Genomic DNA, 13,470 nt, shown 5'->3' with positions numbered 1-13,470 from the left:
GGTAACTAAAAGAAAGACAACCCGTTTTCTTTCACAGATGCACAGCAAAATGTGAACAGAAACAGAACAAAGGGTACCTTTGATTAAACACTACAAGCAGTTCCTCACATATGGGGTGTTCAAGACTGCAGTAAGATGAATAGCACTTGACTCAAACTGTGCAGAGCATGCTATGCTGCCACTCAGAGGCATTTCTGCATCCAGGCATCTGATAACTATAATAGTGAAGAAAGGGACAATAGTATTTTACCTTTTTTAAAAAAAAAACAAACCCAAAACAAACCTGCAGTACCTTTTCAGAAAATCTTTGCCTCCTTTAAAAGTATGTACTAACAAGGGCAATTAGTATTAATAAGGAAAATTTGGCTCCTTAGGATGGAAGGAAGGACATCTTCCAAACAATTCAGTTGAGTCTAACATTGGTATACAATGAACACACATGCATATGACTGCACAAAAACTATTACTCTCCCCAAAAGGAGACTACTAATGAGTGTCATGTTTACAGCTGAAACCAACATAGCTTTTAAACCAAAAAGCATGAAAAGCCCATTCTAGAAAGCACTGAAGCACATGCTTGAATTTCCACCCAATTAAATATAACCCTATGTAGTGCTTTCATCTAACAGTATTTATTACATCAGGCCTTAGGTTCACATCAGGATACGCCATTTATGTGTGTTTGGGGTTTTTTTGTTTGTTTGGGGTAGGGGGTTTTTTTTGGTTTTGGTTTTTTAATTCTTTGAAAGGAAAAAAAAAATATTCATAGCACCTAGCCTCAGCATCTAATCTAGCCAGCAAGATGCCTTTAACAGTGGAAGAGAGGAGTGCCTTCAAGTGACAATACAGAGCAAGAGTCTACAGACTGTCAGTGTAGGAGTGAAGGAGGCTGACAGCTCCTCTACTCCCCTCCCTAGCTCTAAAGCTCCCTACCATACCATGATCTGTACATAGATACACATTTTCAACTAAATACACATACATGGTAAAAGCTTTGTGAAACATTTGGTTGCTGTACATTTATTTTCTAATGATTTTGTTTATTAAGATTAGGAAAGACTTGCAGAGGAAAACAGGGAGGAGGGAGCCATGGTCTAGGGAAGTGAGGTATACAGCTTCCACTGACTAAGGCAAGAGTTAAAAGACCTACCTAATTATTGTGCATTAGAAATAAAAATAAATTTATCATTCCTGCAGGACTATCTTAAAGCAGACTGATGTAAGACTGCTACCGGTCCCATACAGAACTTTTACAGTGCAGAAACTTAGTTCTTCGCACTTCATTTAAAGGACACAGAAATACAACTTTGAAGAGGATTCTTATAAAGCAGCCAATTGACTACACTATTTAAAGCCTGTAAAGACTTTGATAAACCTGTTTTGTGATAATATTCATGATCTAAGGTATACTGGAGGGAAAAAACTTGTTTATATCAGTGTTGCAGATGAGCAAAACAATTGTAACGCGTGTGTGTGGACATTACTGTTGGTTTTTTTTTCTTTTTTCTTTTTAAATCAAACAGGCTTCCTAAAGCCTAATTTCCACAATGTGTATTAACCATAAGGAGAAGTGCAGTTAGTTTAAGATTGGGATTAATCTTTTGTGCTGGTGTTGGTAAGGTACATGGATGACAGAAGACGTGGTTTCTAAGTATCCTATGAATGAGTATTAGATAACAAGTAGATTGATATAGAATAGTTCACATAAGTCAGATGCTAACTTGAACAGCAAACATTTCACTTTCTGAATGCTCATATAGTACAAAAACTGCACAGACTACATGAGATTCTTCACTATAGATAAAAAGACAACTAAAAATACTATCAAGAATTATAAGTAAATTGATAAAGAGAAATTTAATAAACATTTTACTTGAAATAAAGGAGTCTAAATATCATATCCTTTGGTATGCAAGTTCAAAACTGTGCTACAGAGAAGTTACTCAATACTGCTAACTACTTGATCTCATTTATATACAGGTATGAAAAGAGAGTCAGTTTTCAGTTTCTTTTAGATATACATATTTACGCTCCTACTTACTTACTCGGCTTCAAAGGTAAGCATATCTTAAACTGCGATAAATATCATTAGGGTTGTTCCAAAAATTAAATGTAAGAAGATACCACCAAGAAGGTCTTGACAAATTTAGTGTTGTGAAACAACTGTCGCTTAAGACTTGTTTACTCTGAATTCCTAATCAGAATTATCTCATCTCACAGCTTTTCTTTTTACACTTAAATAAATCTTAGTTCAAAACCAAAGGAGACTCTTACTTCACCAATATGTATTGTTTTACATGAAAAACAAATATGATCCTCAGCTTTATTGACTTGAGGAAATCAAAGAATTATGAAAGGCAGTTCACTAATTCAGTGCGCTGCATAACAGACTGCAATTCAACCAACCTGAACAGCTGATCAGAAAAATTATTTTCTACTTTAAAAAGACTTAAGTTAAAACCAAAAGACACAAAATACCAGCTAATACTCACACTTACCACCTTTATCTTTTATCCAAAGCTGGTTTTAGATAAAGGCAAAGTTCAGACCTTCAAACCTACGGGGGTCTTTCCAGAGGGCCTCTGGCAAGAACACTAGGTATGTGATGGTGTATACCTCCCATCCTCCAGGACCAGGTAAAAGATCAAAAGGCAACAGATGTTGCCATTCTGCATAGAGCATGAAGCAGCTCAGAGCTCACCTGTCCCCCTCATCATTCTGCTCCTGCTTTGTGCTGAGCACAAACTAGCCTCAAGTTTGAGAGCCAAGAACTGTCCACATTTAAACCTGTCCCAGATATTTGTGAGGATCATCTAATGCTTGTGATGCACTGAAATGATGGCATTCAAATGTCAAAGCTCATTGCCATAAACTTTCACCCCCAATTATTGCAACTACATTATATTTTACTTAAACTGACACAGTGTATTCAGTATTCTTTAATATTAAACTACTAAAAACATTAATTCAATTGTTGTAGAAACACACCTAACCCATAGTAGGACGTTTTCAAACCCTTATGTAAATACCTCCATGTAAGTGACAGAAAGAAAACTATGCTCTCACCAAACACTACAAAAGACCCATCTCAATTTTTCCACTTGATTCTGCTAGCCCAAAACATCGTAACTTCCTGCCCTCTTCCCCTGCAAGTAAACACTTAACCTCATATATGCATTTAAACAGAACATATATGCATACTTATAAAAAAAAAAACATCAACTCAATGCCCCAAATGAGTTCTTTTTTCAGCTTCCCATAACACAGAAAAATCTCACATTCTGAGCTGAAATTCTTCTGAACTACTCTCGAAAGAGCTCCCCTGAAATCCCTTCTTCATGAAATCATAATGGACAAACATACTTCACATTCTCATATAAACACTTAATACTTCCAGAGTATCCTTAGTATTTTTACTGGATAGGTAATTGATTAAAAATAGTATTTTTCACTTCTCTATAGCTTATTTGAAAATATGGGATATGGTTTTTTTGCATACATGGAGTCTGAAAAAAACCACACCACTATACTTTCAGAAATTTAATGCTCTCTTGGCAAGTTACTCAGGGAAGTAATTCTTATTTTCTCCTAACTTTCCAGACAATCCAGTCTGTCACAGTGATTAGTTAGAATATTGCAACTATGCATAGACCCACTTGTTCACTAGTCTGATTTATTATTTCATTTACAAAAGTTAAGAAAAAGCAACGCAACTTTCTTTACACAGCACACTAATCAGTCATTGTGAGGGATTTTTTTTCTTCCAGTAAAGAAATTGAGGAGGAGAAAACAGTTTTAATGAGACTAACAGAACTTGTAAAGATTATCCTTTTGTGGGCTAAGGAGGTATTACTATTTCTACAAAGTTAATAAATATTGTGCTAAAAATTAATGAAATGAGATTATACACTACGGAGTTCCTCAGGTAGTTCAACAGCTCCCCAGCCACAGGAAATATCTGATAACATTTATAGGAGATACAACACACATTCATTTCCATAAATAAATAAAAATAACAAGAAAAGTGATGGTAGAGGGAAGAAAGGGGTAGCCAAAAGGGAACATACTAGCTAACAATCACTTATAGCTCTGCCTTATATCTATACTCCCCTTTCCCCATGGTATTTTCTCCTTTAATAGACATACATACATGTATATACATATATATACACAAACATACACACATATATACACATGCACACATATTTTTGCACACCAGTCCAAAAACTCATACTTTTCCCTCAGCACCAAGCTTTTCTAACAGGATGGGGTTTATCATTTAAATCATTAACATTATAAAAACACACCCTTCTATTATCACATATCACTAAACCAAAAAAATTCAGTAATGGCTTCTCCAAAATATAGCATACAATCCATAACTATTTTGTTGGATATAGTGCACGTAAGGATCTGATATTTTCTTTTCCCAGGTTTTAAAGACATCTTGAAAATGGATACATTATCTGTTTCCCTGCTTGTTTTTACGGAAGAAACACATATGGCTAACAACTGGTTTGGTGAACACCAAGCCAAGAAACAAACAGGTGCTATTTAATTAAACTGTGCTGCAATGTTGTTTAAATGATTTTGCAGTGGAAATTTATCTTTTTTGTCATAGGAGTTGCCTTACTAATGAAGCAGATTGATCTTTGACCAATATAGATACTGATTCTTCCTCTGTATTTCTTCAAGATACTAAATATATTATGGGATTTCTTGGTGTGAGTCTTAGTCTACTTAACAATATAAATAATTTTCAGCAGCAAGTATCTCCTACCTCCTTCAGCTCCATTGAAGTTATTCATGTCTGTACTTTAAACAATTTCTGATAATCAAGTAGTGCAACACAGATGTTCCTTGCAGAACAGCCTAAAACTGGAACTACACAAAAGAAGATAGCAATAGCCATTTACAGGAGTAAATTGCAATAAATTGTTCATTGGGCTAAAAAACACATTGAAAAGGTCATAACTGTCAGCTATCCCAATTTTTAATGTGACTACTGCAACTGCCAAAATTTTAATGTACTGTTGGGGAATTACAATGCTGTCAAATCAAAGCCAAATAACTTCTTTGTAATCAAGGAGCATCTGGCCCTATTCAGCTTTAAATCAAATGCTACTTATCTTAAATTCAATTAGCGAGCTTGGGTTTGGAGGTTTGGCGGGGGGGGTTGGTGTTGATTTTTTTTTCTTTTCTTTTTTTCTGAAAGACAGTTTTAGCAGCTATTTAGAGAGGGATTCTGCTGTGATGAAGTCAACACAGTTAAGGAAAAATATGCAAGCAAGCTAACTTGCATGAGTACATATGCTTGTTACTATACCTCTACCATAGGTTCATCTTCAACAGACTTAAGAATCAAGTCCCTGAAAGTTGAGATATACATTTAAAGTGACCAAAAGATTAAACATGTTTCTGGAATCCATGAGAGAAGGTAGAAGCAGCAATCACTTGGAATCTTGAGTGTTATATTCAGTCTCTCCTGATGAAATCTGGCTGAGCCGTTTGCTTGATCCCCACAGCTTTCGGGAAAGCTGACCTGAGCGCATCTGTTTAAAAGTAATTCAGAGAAACAAAAGGAGGGGGAAGGGATAAGGTGGATAAATTAAAAAGGAATTCAGACACTGATTCTGGTGAAATGCAGACACTACAATGTACTGCATAAACAGAAGTTACACCAACAAAAATTATTTGAAAACAAACCAAAAAGTTACACTTAGGGATGATTCTTGGGACTGACAAAAAACAACAGACAAAACACTAATCACAGTCTTCTCTGATTTTGAACAGTTAAAGGAATACTGCCAAGTAATGCATACTTAATACTTAACCTACTTCAAATAGCTTAGAAACAGTGTTTAAATTGCTATTCTGATAGGAAGGAAAAAAAAAAAAAAAAAAAAAAAAAGAGGTGAATGTCAAGCAAAAATGAACCAAATTAGAAGAAAGGACATTTTATTTTAGAGATTTCAAACAGAAATTGCTAGAAGTGAAAAGGAAAAGATAACCAAAATGCAGGGCAGTGATAGCAGAATGAAGGAAAGAGAGAAAGGTTATCTCCTGGTGTCAAATTTATGCAGTCTTCCAAAGATCCTGGGTGAAGTGCTCAGAATAAAATTTAAACCAGAAAAAATTCATACTGAATATTCTGCAAGTAAAGACAGATAACAAGCAACCAGAGGCCATATTAAATCCAGCATCTGGTAGGTCTGTAATCTGACAATTTGTAAGAAACTGTTTTAATTTACTCCTTAAGTACAAGGCTCTATGATTGGCCAGTAGCGATCAGCTTGGCAGCTGATTAGGTTATGAAATCCCTTGCTGTTTAATAAACAAGATGCATGCCTTAACAGCACAAGTTTGAGAACAGTTCCCAGCAGTTAGTACTACAAATTAAGCATGCTTAAGAACTGTATCATCACAGCAGCAGTGTTTTCTAGAAAAGGCACAGTGCTGACAGGGATTAACACTAACAGGTGACAATCCCCCAGACTTCTGCAACATCCCAAACAGCTTATTGTTAAAAATACAAAAACATTTATTATACTTCACTTCATACTGGATACTGTCAATGCAGAAACACTAAAGGCCAATCTTAATACCAAGCAGCATTTCACTTTATGCACAATAAAGAAGGTCAGTTTCTCCCTTTATCCTAAGGATCAGTATCACCACTGAAAGCCAGAACTACAACACTGTCTTCTGTATAAAATTCTAGTAATTAATATATTCCTTCCAAACTACAAATAAATCAATCAACAAGTAAATACCCCACATGAACATGCTTTTCAAATATACTGATTGATACCATATAGAAAACTAGAAAATCTGGGACATAATGTTGCTTCTTATATGTTTGTGTTTTTTAAAAAAAAAATCTATTTACATGGATATTAAGCTTGCAGATCACCTGAATTATGAACAGAAAACCCTGAAAAAAAAGTCATTGGAAAGCCTCTACATTCATAAAAGGGATCCAGTCTTTGAAACAACACTTTCTCCATCGTTAGAAAAATAGATGTGATTAAGAACTGAAAAAAAAGAGAACAAAAAGCCTTCAGTCTAATGATACACATAAATTTCAGCCTACAAAAGATCTTTTCTATGGAACAGGAAGCTTAGAAATGACAGTGACTTTAAAATTGCTGTTACAAATATATGTTTAACCACATCGTAAGCAGCTCTACAGTAGGAAAAAGCTGTCCAACTGGAAGTCAGTGGAAACCTCCCCTCCCCATCAGCTGCAAGCAAAATCAGACTACCATTGTGTGAAGCCTGTTTCAAATACTAAACTATGTATCTCCTAGCTAAAACATTTTAAAATACTGGCAAATAAAGTCACTCTGTTTTCACAATTAAAATATAAAATTAAGACACACTTTTCTGGCATGTACTAAAGGTCATGCAGAAGTGATAATCACATTTTCAAATAAATATACTGCAGCACAACAGAGATCGGGTTATAGAGAGAAGCAGGTTTAAGCTAACTCAAGTACTTTGAAAGTCATGACAAGATGTACTTAAAGCAAAACCTGTTTTGCACAAGAAAAACTGGGCATAGCTATTTGACAGATGGATGCTCTGTATTTGATATTGCATATGCAGTACCAACAAGTTTATATTCACCATATGGAGCACAGAGCATATTGGGAACCTACACAAGTGATTCTTTGTGCACTGCAATTAGAGAATCTTAACAGAAAGAAATAATGTATTTTTTCCCCAATGTCAGTCAATGCATATTAAAAAGTATCTGACAGAAACCATAAAAAAAAAGGTAGCTTGCTCTCTTTCGTTTCCGATTTTCTTCTGGAAAATGATTTCGTCAAGAAGTGGCTGACAACACTATCACGTTCAGAAAAGGTTAGCTACTATGACTGTGCTTATTCAGATGTGAGTGATAAAGTCTGGAAGTTAGTCCAGCTGAGCTTCCCATCTGCGATCCCTATATACTTTTTATTCTTAATGAGAAATTTCAGTAGAGCCGTCTCAAGAGTTATTTCTTTCCCACTGAAAACTGAAACTTGCTCTTAAATTTACCCTGCCATAGAGGAGACCTCTTGCTCAAGTGGAAAGCAGAAATAAGTGAACTTCCCACTGTTCGGTAGAAAAAGTTCTTGATGGTAGGTTTTACCTCTGCTGGCTTGCCAACACCAACGATAATCAACTTGCCGTCCTCCAAGCCAACAAGGATGTGGCTATACTCTTTGGTGACAGAAATGCAATGAATTGGCAGTCGCATGGCTAAGGGGGAGATGCTCAGACTCAGGCTGAAATGAATAAAAACCACAGAGAGAAAGCACATCATGTATTTGTCTGCACACACTGCAAAGAATCACACTGCAGTTGAAATCGCTGTCCACAGGAGGCACTATAAAACACAGTTTCTCAAGGATCCAGTTTGCAATTTCAATTATTGTGAACTCCTAAGGAACAATCTAATTGTAACCCAGAATAGAGATCCAATAACAAGATAAGGCATGGATGGTTAAGTCAGTAAATTAAGACATTTTCACTGAAGAACAGTAACATTAGTCTCACAACTGCCTAAGTGACAGAGATCACTCCCATTCTGAGGAGCAATGGAGCTCTACAGAACATAGCAGTAAGTGAAGTTTAAAACTCAGTGCAGAACTACATGAGGCTTGATCTTGCAGTTGCTGAGCTTGTCACTGCTCAGTCACTGCTGAGCCAATGACTAATCAGACATGGGAACAACCACAGCTTGCAGATGTCAGACACAGCTCTTTCTAAATTCTATCAGTTCTAGGTGTATAATTGGGATAAATGCCTGGGGAAAAAGGGGTCTGGTACAACCTCTCATTTTTCTTTTCTCCCTGTCTTAGTTCCCCCTAAAATAGTTTCTTCAGGAACACAGAAAAAAAGCAATGGCTACCACTTAAAGCACCAAGCAAAGTCCACATTACACAGCCACTTCTCAATAAGCCTTTATATTTGCATCTCAATAATAAACTATTGATGGTGGTACATTACCTGTAAAGATCCCGTATGGAAAGAAATCCCTGTAAGCTGCCCATCACGATATACTCGCCAGTCACACATATATCTGACACTTCCTCCTTCAGAGTCTCAGAACACAGGTATTTTCCATTGACAGAATAGAGATGTAATGCATTCTTATCCTGAATAGATCAAAAATAAAACTGTCATAGAGGACTGACTGGATTAAGAGTGTATTATTTGTATCTTTAGCTCACTAACAGGAGCTAACTTGGGCAATAACCCACAGATAATATTGCTGACAACAGTTGCCTTGTTGAATGACACAAGAGTACCGAGTCTATATGCAATGTGTATGTATACCAGGTCCTGTATGGAAATTTTTGAAGTTATTCCTTGTTACTTCTTGATAACATGGTAACATCTTACCTACCCATCTAATCAATTCCAAATTTTCTGGAAACATCCATGGATTTAATGGACAAGTCCCTATTTTATAAGGGTTTTTGATAAGGAAAAAGAAAGAAAGAGAGCACTCTTACCGTCAGCCCTGCTGCCATCCTCCTGCCCACCCCCAATTGAAAAGCAGAAGGAAACAAGTATATTTCCACAGAGCTAGATCTAGAAGCATTTTCTGCACAAGGCAATGAATTTTTGATCGATTAAAGACACAGCTAACATGACCACCTTAAGTTCTTCCAGCTTGACAATATCTTGGTCTCTTCTCTCCCCATCTTCCCAATGCAGCTAGCATGCCTACATCCAATAAATTTGTCTTCCAAGAAATTTCCCATGCTCATAGAAAACATAACAGCTCTACCCTTATTAAAGCATCTACACAGCTACTCAAGAGACAGAATAAGCTACACTGTGAACGTTATAGCTATCTCTCCAATCCAAAACTAAGGAACATCAGTGTAGTCACTAGGCATCTTGCACCCAGAACTTACTGCTCCCCTTATAAGCCTCTGCTTCTGCGCACAGTGGAACTTGTTTTCCCTAGTCTTCTATTTCAAAGCAGCTCCTCCAGGAAGATTCAATAGTGCATGCTTGGGCATCTTCCCTGCAGGTGTCTGGACATTTTCATGAAACTTACAGGAGCACAGTATATCTGTGATTTATCTTTTAATCAAATTTCATTCAAATTGGCTAGCAAAATGTAAAAAAATAAGGAAACAGACACAGCATGCTCAAAAAGCCTCATTACTTTAGGAAATAAGGTTAAAGTTAGATACATTTATGATTAAAGTCTTCAGCAAAAGAAACAGAGGTATTCCATGAACCTAAGTACCTTAAGAGTAGTCTTTCCTTCTATGCTGGTGTGGACAACTATATGGCCTTCCCAGGACACAGCCAAATTTGGAACAGTCAGGAGGAGGGAACTCTCACAAGGTGGTCGCAAAGTCCTCACGTACTGACCTTTCCGAATAGTGCGGACAATAACGGTCCCATCCTGCAGTGACCAAATTTAGGTAAGTTGTTACTCAGCAGGTAAGTTACCGCAACACACAGAAAGAATATTTAAATACAGAGGGAGTATTTTAAAGCACTTAAATCCTTAACTGGAGATCAAGACTCCTGAGCATTAGAAACTCTACACGAAGCCTTCCCCTCAAGGCCATACACTATAGGCATATGAAAAAACAAATGCAAACAGGGCACAAGGGGATGGATAGGCAGCAAATCAGCCATTTCATAGGTCACATTTATGAGTAGGCATTATGTGCAGTACAGAGTCAGAGTTCAGCAGCCTGCCAGTGCAGTATAGTAAGGTAGAGCATGAGTAAGCCGCACAGAACCTTCAAGGTTAAGGAAGCAGGGAAGAAACTGTCACAGAACTGTTTCTATGAGAAGCTTAAGATCCCCACATAAGTCCACACATGTTAAAGCTCATCTGTGCAGAATAACACAACATGGTAGCCGAGGCCTATGCTGTGCAGAGCAGTTTGAGACAGCCTGATTTAAGCAGGCAACAGGGAGGTGGCACATATCCTCTTGATGCTCAAGGCTGAAGAAAAAAAATCGTGAAATAGTCACATTTTTTGTATTATTCTTAATCAACTTCAAACATGCTCTATGGTTTGAGTAGAGAAGAGGCAAAGAAGGGAAAAGTATGAGGATGCTTACCTTGGATCCTGACACTGCCATATCCAGTTCAGTGCTGATGCTAACACTCGAAACTTCATCAGTATGCCCATAAAGGATCTGTAACGGCTTAGGTGCCAGGCCTACAGGCACTCCTCCCTGAGAGTAACAAAAAGTGCAATGACACATTCTCTTGCAGCTGAAGGACAAACAAAAAATAAATTTCTGGTATCTTCAGTATCAGTTGTGCAAGATGTATATTTGACATAGGCCAAAACCAAAGGCATAACTCACCCATTCCAATTTCAATTTATTGCCTTTTATGTCAGCAGCCCTATTTACTGAAATCACAAGAATGAATGAATATACAGTTACAATGTGGATGTGAAAGACAGAGTTACTTAGTTGACTTGTTTCTGTTCCTTCAAATGTCCAGGTGTGCAAGGACCACAGTCAACAGTCCTAACAGGAGCTGTTCACCCACCCATCCACCCACTTTTTCTTCACCTGTGTATCTGGGCTTGTTCAGTTCTTACAGTTTACCCTAGAATTAAGCACTATCTTCACAGCCAAGCTTAAAGAAGCTGAAAGCTATTTTGTTTAATATTACAGCAACTCTTCCATTTTCTAAGAAAAAGTAAGGAAATAATCCTTCTCAGTAACTACCAGTAGTATCATATGCAAAGGAAAACTTGCAATAATGCTCATTAAAAATAGTAATTTTCCCACATGACTACAGGGTGTCAAAACTGTTCAGTACTTTTGTTCCAGCGAGTGTACTGTCAGCATATACAGACTTATTTTCAAACCAGTTCTAAGGTAAGACCTGTGCTTAGAGAGAAGGTACAGTAAAGAGTTCTGCAGAGAACTCTCTTCTCATTTCTGTGATAGAAATTTGACTGCCAACCAAGCCCTGAAAGCCTGAAGCGTGCAGGAATGCAGAACCAAGTGTCAAAATGCAGAGCTGGGAAAGAAGGTGACAATGCAGAGCAGACAAGTAGAATGGAAGTGACAGTATGCAGTCCATTGCTGGCACTTTGTAAAGACCAAGATAAAACTCTCACAAGAAGAATTTACCATACATACAATATCATTTAGGTATCCATTAAATAAAAAAATTCATTAAAAATCTTAAGAAAAAGCAATTAGAAACAAAGATAATCTCCAGAGGATGACTTATTTAACTCACACTGAAAAGATAAATACACTAAAAAATTTCCAACATTTATCGTTGCTTGAGACAAAAAAAATACTGCTGTGAGCACTAAGGTCTCACCTTTTTGACCACACACCGTTGGTACAACGTACTTCTTGAAAGAATTGTAAATACTCTCACCATAAAAACAGCTTCCCCAAAAACACATGCAGTTATGCACCACTTCACTGGTTTAATGTGCTGACTTTAGTTTAATGATAAGAAGGTGACCTGACCAAATGTACTGTCCATAACATGACAGCTCCCCCCTGCAGTTAATCCTACTCATATATCTGTAACGCAGCAATCTGAAATGAACATTTTAAATGCATAACAATGGAAATGGCCTCACAAATTGAGTGCAAGTACACACATGCATCACACAACCACTTTCATTGTGTGAAAGCACAAGACCAATATTAAAAAATTCTAAAACACCAGCGTAAATCCAGGTAACAGACTAGTGTTGTCTTTGCTAACTCCTAGTGCAGTCATCAGTGCTTCCCACAGAGGAAACACAATGTTATAATGCAACTACTGGAGTGAACAGCAGCCTAGAAATGTAAAAATCCTCAACTATAAACATTGTTCTAATTCCGGTAGTCTCAAGCAGTGTCTCTCTTCTTCTGCTCTTCCATCTATACAATGGGGGATAATATTTGCCTATCCTGAAAGTAATCTATGAAATCTTTAAGATTGCCTCTGAAATACTGTGTGGTTCAGCTATATAGTAACCAATGTATATAGTGAATATTTCAAACACAGAAGACAACGGGAGTAACAAAATTACTAAGCTAATCAATTTTAGTGGACTATCTTCCCTACAAATCTGAAAGAAAGGAAATCAATAAACCATCATAGCAAAACACGGAAGCACAAAAAAGCATTCAGCAACTGCTTTTCAGAGTATGCCTAAATAACCTACCTGCTGAACTATTTGCCATATCATACAGGTAGTATCTCTGGAGCCTGAAATCAAATGAATTCCACAGTAGTCTATTGCCAAGCAGGTCACAATATCTAGATAAAGGAAAGAAACCAGGAAGTTATCACATAGATATTTAAGACTAATTTCCCACAGAGTGACAACGTGCACGCAATATGTCAACAATGTATCCTGATTTGCAGTCAGCATGAAATGTTCCACTGTGATAAGGGCTGATGAGACTGTATTAAACAATGAAGTCATTGTACAGCCAGGTGTACCAACCTGACTTAATCAGCTT

At 37.0% G+C, this 13,470-nt stretch overlaps 1 protein-coding gene across 8 annotated transcripts in view; it reads right to left on the bottom strand.

The window, feature by feature from the left end:
• Nucleotides 1-274: 274 nt before the first annotated feature.
• NBEAL1 (neurobeachin like 1) overlaps nt 275-13,470 on the bottom strand; it is a 91,022-nt gene continuing 77,826 nt past the window's right edge. For 3 of the 8 annotated variants that reach the window (XM_069781627.1, XM_069781624.1, XM_069781626.1), the window contains 5 exons: nt 13,170-13,264; nt 11,092-11,208; nt 10,256-10,417; nt 8,998-9,146; nt 7,041-8,273 (listed from right to left, as the gene is read on the bottom strand). In XM_069781627.1, coding sequence (XP_069637728.1) covers nt 8,000-8,273; nt 8,998-9,146; nt 10,256-10,417; nt 11,092-11,208; nt 13,170-13,264 — 797 coding nt within the window. In that variant the 3' untranslated portion in view covers nt 7,041-7,999. The other 5 variants (XM_069781628.1, XM_069781630.1, XM_069781625.1 and 2 more) reach the window with 3 other exon arrangements.

The sequence above is a fragment of the Haliaeetus albicilla genome, chromosome 4 (assembly GCF_947461875.1).
Source record: "Haliaeetus albicilla chromosome 4, bHalAlb1.1, whole genome shotgun sequence".
Taxonomy (NCBI): Eukaryota; Metazoa; Chordata; class Aves; order Accipitriformes; family Accipitridae; genus Haliaeetus; species Haliaeetus albicilla.
This window is presented reverse-complemented; position numbering and strand designations above follow the sequence as displayed.